The 14112-nt window shown below is 42.7% G+C and overlaps 1 protein-coding gene across 1 annotated transcript in view; it reads right to left on the bottom strand.

Annotated features, from left to right (window-relative positions):
* UTP20 (UTP20 small subunit processome component) overlaps positions 1 to 4279 on the bottom strand; it is a 62854-nt gene extending 58575 nt beyond the window's left edge. The window contains exons 1-6 of the mRNA XM_059471943.1: positions 4174 to 4279; positions 3518 to 3598; positions 2325 to 2391; positions 2002 to 2134; positions 1375 to 1563; positions 295 to 376 (exon numbers count right to left, since the gene is read on the bottom strand). Coding sequence (XP_059327926.1) covers positions 295 to 376; positions 1375 to 1563; positions 2002 to 2134; positions 2325 to 2391; positions 3518 to 3598; positions 4174 to 4218 — 597 coding nt within the window. The 5' untranslated portion in view covers positions 4219 to 4279. The remainder of the gene's footprint in view (positions 1 to 294; positions 377 to 1374; positions 1564 to 2001; positions 2135 to 2324; positions 2392 to 3517; positions 3599 to 4173) is intronic.
* Between the last annotated feature and the right edge of the window lie 9833 nt (positions 4280 to 14112).

Genomic DNA, 14112 nt, shown 5'->3' with positions numbered 1-14112 from the left:
TTACTATTTCTAGTCATTTTAGATAAACCAACTACAGGCATTTAGTTTACTGTCTCTAAACAGAGAGTGCTAAGGCCTCTATTTGCCACTTGTGACACAGAATGCATGACATTCTCAGTATGACAAAAAAAACAAAAACAAAACAACAAAATGACAAAAAAAAGACAACTCAGGACATGCTGTATGCCAGTTCAGGCTTTGCAACCCTTCTCTGGAGAAAACCTAATACTGCACATTGAATCCAAAAACCACCTCAAAATTAAGACAGCACCAAAGTACAAGCATCCCACTTACCTTTCTCATTAGAAAGACAAAACTTTCAGCAGCAAAGTTTCTGATGTGGAGTTTGTGGTGAGCCAGCAGGGTGCTGTACAGGCTACAAAGACACAAAATAACCCACTGTCTTAGGGGCAATGCAATAGTTGCCATCAGTTGGTTAAAAAATTGTTTCCAGTTTACATTACCACTTTTTACAAACATTAAGAACCTGTACTCCTAGAGAGGGCCAATACCTTCCCTCATCTATATTCCTTTCCACTCTCCCTGCATAAACAACAAGAGTTTTGCAAAGAAGGTCAAATGACAGTGCCAGGCAAATTAAGCCACAATCAGAAATACCTTTCAAATCTGCAGATCTACACAGATTCAATTACAGCATCAAGATTTTCCAAATATATGTTTAGCAGCAGTAAGTGAAATGAGAGTTGATTTATATGCCAGATTTGTATTTCAGTTGAGCCAACAGGCTCTCCTGTACACTTAAAAGTTTTGAAAGATTCAGTTTGCAAGGCTGACAAATATTTGCAGTTTGCTGGTATCAGTAACAGTGACAGATGGCTCATCACAGGTTCATTGCAGAGGGAGTGGTGCTTCAGATTCTCTCAAATTGAGCAGATAATTTTTCAATATGTTCAACAGCTTAGCCTGGGCTGGGGAGGAAATCTGTAACCAGTTTTTTGCTCCATCTGTTCCAAACTGAAATTAGGAGGAAGAAATATGGAACCACTGTCTATGTCAAAAGTAAGAGCCCATCTACATCAGCAATTTCAGACTGAACAAGTGGTCACACTGGGTCAGGCCACATGCTCAGTCAGTCTACAGCAGCAGCCAAAAGCAGATACCTGGGAAAGGTTTAAAAACACAGCAAGCATGTATGAAATCAGCCTTCAAGCACCTGCAGCTCAGGAACTCCCCAAGCCCAGAAGTCCCTGCAGTTGGTAACACCCTGGAGCTTGGCCAGTTCCTCTCTGAGAAAAACTGAGAAAGCAGGCTAAAAAGTACACTGAAGAATTAAGCCATGCATTCATGTGGCATTTACACTTCTACAGCATCTAGTAACTGCTGATCAAGACAGACATTAAATATGGTTTTTACCTGTATATATTGTGTATGTCTTTCACCATCAATCTCCACAAATACTTGTAGAGATAGGAAAGAGAGGTAAAAGCCCATTCTAGCAGCTCTGTATCCTGTGTATCCAATAACTTGGTGATGGCCAGGAAGAAGTCATGAAAGTGAGGATAGAAGTCAGCCTGAAGATCTCGAGCCAGCTGCACCACTAGACTGTGTTTCAGAAAATACACCAATGTTAATGCATTTCAAGCAAAACCTAGTAAAACATTGCATAATCCAGCACAGTCCCCTTGGAAAGAAAGGCAGCATCACTTTTTAGGCAGCTGGGGATGGCAAGAATCTTAAGATTTTCAAAAAATCAAGCAGACAACAGTAAACAAGAAAACAAATTATTAATGTCAAACAAAGCACATTAATATAATGTCTGACATTTAGTAAGCACTCCAGCTAATTTGTTTGCCTTGTCACAACTATACTTTTTTGAAGACTTAGAACCATAAAGCTCTATCAGGGAAATATGACCACTTTGGGCATCTCATTGAATATTTTCCTCAAGCACAATAAAGATAAAGAATACTTACAACAGGAGTCATGCTCACTTGTAATACCATCAAGGGTTATGACTACTTCTTGTGACCATATACTTACTTTAATAGGGGCTGGTAAGCAAGACTGCCTTCGACTTGCAGATGTGTCTTCAAGCTCTGCACAACAGCACTTTGGTAATAAACCAGCTGGTTGAAGGACTGGCATTTGTTGGCCACTTCATTATAGAATTGCACTGTTCAAAAAACAAAAGAAAAGCCCTGAAAACTAGTCCAGTCCCTGGTAAGCATGTAGGGTGTTAAAGAATAACAGCTCCACAGCCCAGTCCAAAAACCAGTCAATAGTCTCCCACTGGGCTCTGGATTAAGAAAAACCATATTTTAGCAGTCTAAGGGAAGCAGGAAACATGAATATAAATGACGTACCAAAATGGCGAGTGAGGTTCAGCTCCTTCCATTTCCGCAGTCCTTCGGAAAAGTAGGTTTCAACCTCCTGCCAAAACAAAGATGAAAAATAGCTACCAACCCTAATGAATGTGTCCTGCAAAGATGAGAGGTTCAAATGAAGACAACTATCAAGTGCCTTAAACATTTAAAGAATACTCTAAGAAATCTTAGTTACTCATTTCAACAGGCACTATGGCGTTTCCCTGAAAATAAGCCTTTCTTTCAATATTCAAAACACATTTGAAAACATTTTCTGATGCAGGACTTGTTTACATAATTGCTTTTTATACCTCTGTTGACTGGCCTCGATAATCTAAGATTGATAATCTAAGCCATAGTTCACCCAGCACAATGCCTTGGGATTTTCTTTTGGCATCCTCACAGCTATTGAGTGGGAAGTTAAGAACAATCCAGAAGGCCAGGTGGCAATAACCTGCAAAGTGCTATAATCATAATGATGATTTATATGACACATAGAAATGGTCCTTGTGATCCATAAAGACACATACTCCTACTTTACACACATGTTGCCAATGCGTGGGTGTCCATAGGTAACAAGTGATGTGTCCCACATGACAAGTGATAGGAGAAGAGGAAATGGCCTGAAGTTGTGCTAGAGGAGGTTTAGACTGGATATTTGGGAAAATTTCTTCACTGAAAGGGTGGTCAGGCATTAGAACAGGCTGCCCAGAGAAGTGGTTCAATAATCATCCCTGGAAATATTTAAAAGATGTGTAGATGTAGCACTTAGGGACATGGCTTAATGATGAACTTTACAGCGTTAGGTTAACAGTTACACTCAATAATCTTAGAGGTCTTTTTCAGCTTATGATTTTCAAACTTCAGATTCTATTGCAACTACTCAGATACTCAGCACATGCAAGTCTTTCCAAGTCTGGTCCTAGGACTGCTAAATGACACAGCAGCATCAGAAACAGGCCCACCAGCCACATGGAAGACATCAGGGTGGTACTGACAAAGTCGTTCAATGGCAATACTGCAGACCAGGTAAAGTAAAAGGGATCAAAACATGAAATGAGGCTCCAGAAAAAGCAGTTCTTGCAGGAGCTCCTTTCCAATTTCCTCCTAAATAAATTTCTTAAGTGACTCTTTCATGGATTATGTCTATTTGTGATGTTATTTCAGAAAATAATCACAATTGCTGCTCTCACCTCAGCATAGCTCCCAGTTCTGTCAATCCGATGAATAATATCAATATTAATGTTGCTTAGGCGCTCCGAAAAGGTAAGAAACTGCAAAAAAAAGACACATTTCTTGCTCAGTTCTGAGCACAGCCCTTCCAAATCTCTCAATAGTACACACACTGCAAACAGAAACCCCACTCCTAAAGACAGGCTGCCGGATAATACCTCTCAATATCAGCCCTACAAGAAGGCAAAACGCACAGGAGCAGGACTGACCCTCTACCTCCCGACCTGCAAACCGAGGCTCGCGGCCCACGCGCCTGCCCAACACGATGACAGAGATGCAAAGAAATCTACCCAGATTTCAGCAAACTGCCCCGCTCTCAGCCTTCCTGAAACAACCCTGGTTAATTTCACTGAATTATGTCCTACGCTAGGGCGGCGGGGAGCCTGCTGCCTGTCACGGAGGGTGACCCGGCGGCCGGAGCTGCCGGCTACGGGGCAGCAGCCGCTCTCCGGCCCCGCTGCCCCGGCCGGGACCCTCGCAGCGCTGAGCGGAGCCCGCCACGCCGCCGATCCTCGCCCCTCCTGCCGCCGTGCCGCTTCGGCAGCCGGGCACGACCGCTGAACTAATACCGAACTCCCTTCCCCCGGCCAGCAGCCGCGTCCGGGCGGGCGCTCACCCGGTGCGTGTTGCCCGACTTGTGGGCCGTGGGCTTGCTCTTCATGGTGGCGGCGGCGGAGCCCCACAGCGAGTCCCACACGTGCGGCCCTAAGCGCCAGGCGCCGCCATGCCGGCACGGGCTGCCGGGAGCAGGGGCGGGACCGCCGGCGGAAGGGGCGGGCGATGCCGAACGAGACCCGTGCCCGGAGGGGGGCGGGTCCTGTCCGCGTCTCACCTTGGCACCGACCGGAGATTCCGTGGGAGCTGTGGAGAGAGCAGCCCGGCTCCGCCGTTGTCTGTGCGCTCTGGTGGAGGGCGGCGGGCTGAGGCACCTCGGTACTCGGGGGAGGCCACAGCGGTGCCCAGGGAGGAGCAGTTTGTGCTATGGTCAAACCATGATGGGGCCGAGCGCAGCCCACAGCACAGCCCTGATGGCTCGTCACGAAACGGCCGCTGCCTAGCTCCGTGATCTCAGTAGTGATTTTTGTCCAGACCTCAGCAATTTAAACAAAAATGTTCATCGCAGACAAAGCACATGCAAACCAAGTCCTCGCACAAGAGTAAATGGTTACGGACTGGTCGTTCCTTGCAATATCACGGTTTATGGGAGCTTCTGCCTGCGGCTGCAGTTGCAGGAGGAGAAGGACATGTGAGTGAGGTGGGAGATGAAGTTAAGATGGAAGGAGCTTTGGTGCGGGCAGGTGTAGTAAGGACAGCTCAGAACCACGCCGTCGTTCCAGGCTGCGTCTTGGCCAGCTTGAAAATTTGTCCCTGCCGAGGCCGCCCGTCCTGCCTGCTGCAGGCAGCTCAAGGCACTGTCAGAAACCAGGCTTGCAGGCTGTTCAGACCAGGCCACTGTCAGGAACCATGCTTTGCAGGCTGTTCAGACCAGGCCACTGTCAGAAACCAGACTTGCAGGCTGCTCAGACCAGGCCACTGTCAGGAACCAGGCTTGCAGGCTATTCCGATGGAAAGACACACAGGTGGATTTGAGCACAGCTGAAGTTCACGATTTGGAGCACGTAGGGATCCACAGCTTCGAACAGACCCAGCAGGTTAAACAGTGCCAGGTGCACCCAGAAAGGCTGCCCACAGGCAGGCAGTAAGCCATTAGCATGATAGTCATCTGGATAGGTAGGGGAACGTGCTTGCTTCAGCACCTGTGGAGTCAGAGCTACCGAGACAGCTTTAAACCTTGTTCTTCTGCTGTAGGAATAGAAAGGACTTCTGGCATTTGCATTAGGTAGGAAGAGAATGCTTAATTAGGCATTAAGTTTGAAAAGGTTGGCTTAAGTGATTTCAAGGCCAAATATCTCCATAGAAAGGGCATCCAAAAGCATGTTGAGATGTCTAGATCCACAAGACCTTAGGGACCAATATGCAACAGTTTAGGAGCACAAATAACCCTCCAGAAGTGGATAGTAAATTCACTTACTGTCTCCTACCTATTGTGTACTTACGGAAACCAGTTTACAAGATCTTTTTTCCATTATGAATAGCCTCTATTCATAGAGTTGTAGAACTTTGTGGGATGCATGCACTACAACATCATCCAAGGAAATGAGCAAAATCTAACATTGATGTAATGGGGAGGAGAGCTCAGGTGTGCTCTGGCTCGCAGAAGTCATCATCACCAAAAATAAAAGACATTAGAGGAAGTTTTAAAAAGCCTAAAAATGCTCTTCTTGTGTTTGTAAACTGGCAATTTCTCAGAAGATTGAGACAAGGTAAACCTGCAGCTGCTGATGTTCCTGAGAGTTTCTGGTTGCAAGAGCTACTCATGGTCTGCGTGTCAGCCAGCACTGAATACCACTGAATACTTGGAGGTACACCTGAGTGAGCCTCAGGCTCATAGCCCAGGTATCAATACCAGTATGGCCAGGACAGTAGGTCTGCTGCCTCAGCTGGCAAGGTTCAGTGACCCAGAAGGGCCCTTCCCCACTTGTATGAGCTGCAGCTATGTTAATGATGTCTTTATTACATACACTCCCCTCTGACTGCAATGCCTCAAGCCTCAGGACTTATTCTTTTCCAGTAAGAGATGTGGTTTTCCCATCTCTGGGCAGGCCCCAGCTCCAGCACCCCGTGATTATCTGATGGTTCCTGCCAGCAATTCTCCTTCAGAAATTTATGCTACAGGCATTAAAAATTAAAAGCAGGTGGCTTTCTGAAGAGTAATGGCTTATTGGTAGTAATACCTGTAGAGGCATGTAGAGGAAACCTTTGTAAAATAGTGCATGCATGTCTACCAAAGTAGTCACCAATTCAGATCTGACTTCTTCAAACACCCAGTGGTGGCTACAGCCGCCAATCTCTGACTCTAATCCATCAGCACTCCTGAAACAGGTCTAAGATTCCTATGTCTCCTCCATTCCTGGGCTTTTTAGTCCTGCAGTTCTAAATCTACTTGCTGGACTCAGCAAGAGCCAGAGCCACTTTATGTAGAAGCAAAGCAGGCTTGCCCTCTGGTAGTCTGTAGTTTAGCCTAATAGTAGTAATTGGGGTGAAATACCTCAATATTTAACCCAGGATGGTTTCAGAGGGCAGAATTAATCTCAAGTTATATATATAACCTATATGTGTAAAATGCATGTGTCTGCCTTTGAGCACCAACTTCAGTCTTCTTTTCTATTCACTGACGCTCTAGACATATTCTTGTACTTGAAACATCTGTGTTAGCATAGAATTAATCCTAGGATTGATAGTTTCAGGAAGTCTGGATGACTCCATTATATGTGCATATCTGCAACTGCCTCTGTGGATGCCCCCCACATGACATGGCTCAATAACTACATAAATTCATTGTATCCAAACAGGGTTACTGAGTTGCCCTACTTCTGTCATATTTTGTGTGTATTAATCACAAGCACAGCACATACTCCAGAAGCCCATCTGACACTGAGTTTCTGACTTAAAGGACATGTTACCTGACACAAGACAATGAGCAGCCAGGTCAGACTATTTTTAACCAGAGGACATTGTAGATTGCATAGGTGCGCAGGAGTTAGATCAAATTTTCATTTTCTTACCCTATTCATAGAGGCATAGTGGAGTTTACATAGGTAATTATCTTGTGTGAGCGTTTTTCCTTTCAAAATGAAATATAACAGGCTAATAAATGAACAGAAACAACTGTGAATTTGACCAAACAACTTCCAATCTTGGCTGCCCAAAGCTAGGTTTCTCAATCAATACTAAAGTCACTAAACAGTTATCTGAGCTGGTTGTGAACCCAGAAGCCTTTCTCTTTGCCTGTCTCGAGTCACCACACAGGTGGGGTGGATGTGGCTGTAAACTTACTGCATCACAGGAGTTCTTCAAAATCCTCCTGTAGGGAGAAGCTGGCATGAGTTGAAGGCAGGTTATACAAGTGTATCATGCAGTTTGGTGTATTCTTTCAAATGAAGCAAACAGTTTTTTATTTTTTAAATTTGTCTGCAAAGTAAGATGAGCCCTTTGTAACACAATGACATATTTTCACTGCCAGTTTCCTCCTCAGCTTCTAGCTGGCACTTTGCCTTGCCTTGCGGGAGAAAACCCCACAAGATTATGTAGGATGTTGTTGAGAGCACTTCAAAATCAAAGCAGACAAGATACTGGAATCCTGTTCTGCAATGTGGTGGAACTGTTGGGCCACATTTTTTCTAATTTGCCTGAAGCACAGCGATTCTGCAAATAATGCAGCTCTAGGTCAATGCTAGCTGAGTCATGGGGAGAAGAGTAAACCCTTAGGTTTGCTGATCAGAGAGGGTTGAACAAGGGGCTGGAATTTAGATCCCAGATTTTCTGTCTGAAATATCCTGAACTTAGGGACTTTCCTCAGAGAAGGGCACTGATGACCTGGTTCAAGCCTTGACACACCTAGGCCATCTATTTCAAGTCAGGATCCTGCTGCAGAGCTGAAATAGGTGGGCGGTACTAGCTCCAACTCTTGAAATAAACTGAACAGCACCAGAGTGCAGGGACTATCCACACCAATAGACCATCAATACAATCCCTGGCACAATGTTCCCGCAATTCATGCCAGTTTTCTGCCCAGTAGGAACCCACATGTGGGGTTTTTTTAAGGCTTTGGTTTTCTGTTTGTTGTTTGGGGGTTTTTGTTGTTTTTTGGTTTTTGTGGGGTTTTTTTTGGGTGGTTTTTTGTGTGTTGGTGGTGGTGGTGGTTTGGTATGGTTTGGTTTTTTGGGGGTTTTTATTTTGTTTTTCTTGGTGGTTTTTTTTTTTTTTTTTTGTGGAGTTTTAGAAATTATTTGTGTTAGAAAGAAAAAGGGTCTGATTTCTGCACAGACCATATGTACACAGAGAGACCCAGGACAGGAGAGGTTTGCAGTGGTGGCTACAGCTGTTGTTCCTCATCCATTGCTCTGCCACAACAGCAGCAACAGAACTGGCTACAGCCTTGTTGAAAGCAACAGTAATAGAAGCAGCAGGAAGAGGATTCACAGAGGAATCATGGTGCATGGAAAGGAAAATTAAAAGGCAGGATGGAGTCTTGTTCCTGAAGAGAGATGTGAATGCTCTCCTGCATCTCACACTCACCATTAAAATGAGGGGCATTTGGATTTGACAGAAACCCTCTGGATTTCAGGCTGTCTCTCATGTGTCTGGGACTACTAACAGTCTGCAGCATGCCATTCGGGGAAAAATAAGGTCAGGCTCCCTGAAAGGAATGGCATGTTCCTGGGATGGAAGAGAAGGGAATGTACAAAGCAATTGGTACTGTTCTTCATATCTCTGCATCCATCTCATTCATGGAATGCAAGTTAGGTATGTAGGTTTGATGTTTTGGCTAATTAATTTGCTGCTTTTTCTTTTCTTATTTGAAGTTTCAACTGTCATAGTATTCATGCAGCTGTAACTTTGCTTTCAGGTTCCAATAGAGTCAGTACTTCAGTTATCCATTCCTGATCTCATAGATCCAAGAGACATAGTGTACAAAAGCTGAAACTCCAAAGAAAGGATCTAATAATCTCAGCTCTGCATTGTACTGTAAGGAAAAATATTTAAACATACATACCTGAGACTGCTAGGAAGCAGTCTAATTCTGATGTGTTCTGTTGAGTTAAATATTTGAGTACCTTAGAAAAGCAGAAAAAATTGTACAACATCAAGAGATAAAGCAGCCCTTCTTGGCTCTTCCACTGTGTCACCAGCTGCTAAATTACAGATATTTATGAGAAATTTCCAATATTGGTCTATATAAAGCAGAAAAAAACCCCAACAAAACACCAAAAAATCAAACCATACCAACCAACCTACCAACCAGCCAGCCAACCAACCAATCAACCAACCAAAAAAAAACACCAATAAAATGTTTTTGATGCTGTCACTGCAGAGATGTCGCTAACACTAAGAAAAAGAAAATTAGGGCTGTCCCTTCTTATCATAAAAGTAAGTAACTTTTTGGACACTGCTGCTGCTTTCAATACCGATTTGTGGGTCTAATTTATGATCAGATCAAATAGGAGCCATTGAAATAACTGATAAAACAAACATACTGAAATAATAGATCCCTGTGTAAAAGATATCTAGGTGGAGATCGACACTTCAGTAATAAAGGAAAAGGAAATGAGCCTCCATCTCCAATTAAGAGAGAAAACCCAAAAGGCTGAAGCAGATGAACTCCTGGCTGCTTGAACTGGGCAAGCAGTTAGCACAGGGGTGCAGTTCGCCTCTCTGGCTATAGCTGCTGGCTGCACAGAGGGCAGAGTATTTCACCTGATGTTCATAGCCAGTAGAAGATTGCTTGCAGGGTTCCCACCAGCTCCTCTTTTGATGTGAGATGAAATGAGCCCCTTTAAAATGAGGATCAGCTAATGGTATTGTACAGATACAGAGCACCTGCTGTACCAAGAGATGGAGTCCCTTAAATCCAGCTACAGCCAAAATGTTTCTGCTCGACTGCCATTACTGCTGTGCTTCCTTGTGCATCACATCATTCACCAACTTTGCAAACTGCTAACACTATCAGATGGTATTAAACTGACTGTGCAGAAGCTGTGGAGGCTTTATGATGCTAGATCAATACAATTTTTTGCCTATTTAAAAAAGCATGTTGAAGTTATTATTTCTTCCCCATTGCCTTAGCCCCAAATCCACATTTTCATCAAACCCCACTCAGCAGTCTATTTGAACACATGCTAACACTGGAAAACAATACACTAAAGCAAGAGACATTAATTTTAAGAGTCCTGGTGTGCCTGGATTAATAAAATCCTCCTGCCATGGAGTTTGGTCATGAACATCCACATGACACATATCCACTGTCCCCCACCCACCACAGACCACCCATCACTCCTTAGCATCCTGCAACAGCTATAAGTCTGCAGTGCAAGAGGCCAGAAAACCTGCAGTGTGTCCCAGCAGCATCTTGGGAGAGACCAAGCATGCTGGCAGTGTTTCTACTCTCCAGAAAAAAACAGGGATTTGCTATTTGAAATGTCCAGATAGCATCAGAAATAGGTGTAACAAATCTCACGTTATAGAGGGAAACAGAAGAAACAAACCAAGCCAAAGTCAACAGATGCAGATGGTTGGACCTGAGGGGAAAAACCTCCTTCTTCATCTGCTTTTGGTGATGGATGTTGCTTTGAGGATGTATGACAAACAAAGCAATTAAACACACAGAGCTGGTATAAATATGCATAACTGCTTTCAAACATTTCCAAGCAACGTATGTGTCTGTGTGATCTCAGCATGGGCAGCCTTGGCAGAGAGTAGAAGAACTGAAAATGACCAAAAAGGGATTTAAACGAGAGGCAAGGCAGTCAGTTCCTAGAGACATTAAAAAATTGGAAGAATGAAGTGGATAGAAACAGCAATTTTGGGGGAAATGCCTCATGAGACTCTGGGTCCTAAAGGAAGGGGATTCTTGAAGAAGTGTGAGAGCGAGGAGGAAGAGAAAGTTTCTTAATGTGAAGAGATGGGGGTGGAGATGAAAGGATTGAGGGAACACAGGGGATTCAGCAGTAGCAATTACAAAGGAGGATGGGAGGCAGATAATAAGGGAGATGTCAGAACTGATGATAGACACTCTGGATTATGAATGCAAAAATAAATCAAAATAATCAAAAAGCTAGTTAGGTCACTGGGGCAGTGGCAGGCAAAATTTTACAGAGTATTTTGAAGTGGCAGAGTTAGCAGGCTCATTTCCAGAGGCTTCCTCTGTAGAAAGTGCAAAGAGACGGGCTCCTCCAGGGAGTGTATCAAAGCAACAGTTTCTTTCTGCAGAGCCTGTCTCTCCTTCAGCAGGGAGCCAAGCTGCATAACCGAAGTACCCTACATGGTACACCTAAAGCAAACACATATCAAAATAACATCAACTAGAACATGTGATCTGAGATGGTTTGGATAGCAGGTAGTGAAAAAAAGAAGGAAACAACGGAAACAAAATACAGTTCAGAAAAATTTACTCAGAAAAAAAAATCAATTTTTTTGTTCACCATTCTGGTGAACATTTGACAGCCTTTTCTCATACATTAACTGCAAGTAAGCAAACTAGTTGAATTGTAATTCTGTTGATGCAGAATTGAACACCTTAAATAAACAAAAGATCTCAAAGCCGTGGGAATAAAGTTCAAACATGTAACTTATTTATCCATTTGAGTTAAAGAAGTAAAATCTGTACCACAATTTTATTCCCATACTAATTGTTCTTGTGAGCAAGTATTTATGTATGCTAGATCTCACTGCATGGACAGCCCATAAATATATTTTGAAATTTGTTCTTTTAGATGAAAGAGGAGAGTTCTCCAGCAAATGCATTATAGACTCCCAATCGTTCAGATTTAAATACTCGGTAGTCAAGGCTAACTTAAGTACTTCCTTCAATCCTGGAGCGCTCACTATTGATTTTAAAAGGTGTGTTGGTATTAGTAGGTTACACAATATAAAGTTCCCTTCTCAAGACCATTAAGTACTCACATTTAAATTATTTTCCTAGCAAACTGCATTCATTTGAATTTCAGTGGAATGTGAACATAGAAAAAACAAACTAAGGTGTCATTCAAAACATCAACATAAACCACGACTTTTGTGACTCTTTGGCTCTTTTCTCCTTGTTAATCTCTTTCTTTGCAAGTCACTCTTTCTGTCCTTGTGTCCCAGACATGCTAAGCATGAGAGGACAAACACTTCAAGAAAAAGTTGTTACCCTGAAGGACTTCCTAATGATTAGTGTCTGAAGCAATGACCTTTCCCAATTCTACACCTCTTCAAATGTAGGATTTGGATAGGATGAGGATTGGAAATATGACACACATGGAATTAGGGAACCATGCTTCTTGAAATATTTAACTTGTTATGCTTATGGTTGTTTTTTTAAGACATAAGACACTTGCAAATATCATTGCATCCTTGTTATTGCCCACAAACAGAACACAGTCTGTGCAAGAGGCATTTCTATAAAATTACTATTAGAAAAAAGTTTCTAAAAGGATGCTTGGGAATGTACCCTAGTGATATTACTGGATATAAAGTGGTAACAATTATGGGACATCTCTGTAAAAAAAAATATCCCTGTGCTCAAAATACATGTGCCAGGTGAAGAAACTCATCCAAGTTTCACAAAGAATATTGATTGATGATGATGATGATAATGATGATGATGATGATGTTCTTCTGAATCCCCTTTCAGGGTAATTGTGTCATGTCCAAACATTATTAACAGAAAAAGGGCTAACAAAAAATAACTAAAAAGAAAGCTAAGAAAATCACTAAATAAGACTGTGGGAGATTAAGATATCTGCCATGTTTTTGGCTTGGGTAGTTAATTTTCTTTATAGTAGCTGGTACAGTGCTGCATTTTGAATGTAGTATGAGATGAGTGTTGATAACACACTGATGTTTTTATTGTTGCTAAGTTGTGCTTACCCTAAGCCAAGACAGTTTCCCATGCTCTGCCAGTGAGCAGGTGCACAAGAAAGTGGGAGGGAGCATGGCCAGGACAGCTGATCTGAACTAGCCAAAGGTATATTCCATACCACAGAACACCATTCCCAGCATATAAACTGAGAGGAGTTGGCCAGGAGACGCTAATTGCTGCTTGGGTGAGGCTGGCCATCAGTCAGTGGGTGGTGAGCAATTGTATTGTGCATTGCTTGTTTCTTTTGGGTTCCTGCCACCCCTTTTAATTAAAATTATTAATATTGTCATTATTATAAATATTATTATTAGATTTTATTTTGTTTCACTTATTAAACTGCTCTTATCTCAACCCACAGGTTTTACTTTTCTTTTTTTTCCATTTCTCCTCCTCACTGTAAGGTGAGGGGCAGGTGGTGATTGAGTGGCTGTGTGGTACTTAGCTGCTGGCTGGGATTAAACCACAACAGGAGCATTAAACCAGGAGAAGAAAAGCCAGTGATGGTGGTAGTAAGGTAACTAGCTATACTATGCCCAGCAATTCAAAACAGCAGTGTGTGGAAAAGCACAGCAAGTAGAGGAGATTAGGGTATATTCAACTGACCCTAACTGATGTTCAGAAATATGAAATGCCATCAGCAATGAGCTTCCTTTTCACCAGGCTTCGCAAGGTGACAAGTGATGCTGTATAGGAAGCCATTGCTGCAATTAAAATATTCCAAAAGTAAAAGAAGTGCATTTTTTTAAAGTACTTTTTTTTACTTGAAGTACTGCATTGTGAGAAAAATCTGACAGTCTAATTAGGAGTAAATTATTAATTTTGATATGTTATTCCTAACACTAACTGTGACGTAAAGGAAATTTAACTGCTAGCTCCATGAACAGAGGAGCAAATTGAATCTAGGTCCTCATATCACTGTTGGTTGGCTTATGAACTTAAAAGATGAGAAGGTTTGCCTGCAGTTTTGTGTTTTTAAGGTCTTCCTCTCAAATGGTCTCACCATTCCCTTAATAGAGGTTCAGCTCCTGCAACAGTGTTCCTTTCAACAGGAACATTTATGAGATCCCGCATTTTTTCCCCATCTACTTCAAT

Source organism: Ammospiza nelsoni, chromosome 5 (assembly GCF_027579445.1).
Source record: "Ammospiza nelsoni isolate bAmmNel1 chromosome 5, bAmmNel1.pri, whole genome shotgun sequence".
In the NCBI taxonomy this organism is placed as follows: domain Eukaryota; kingdom Metazoa; phylum Chordata; class Aves; order Passeriformes; family Passerellidae; genus Ammospiza; species Ammospiza nelsoni.
Note: the sequence above shows the minus strand (reverse complement) of the source record. Positions and strands in the feature narration are given on the sequence as shown.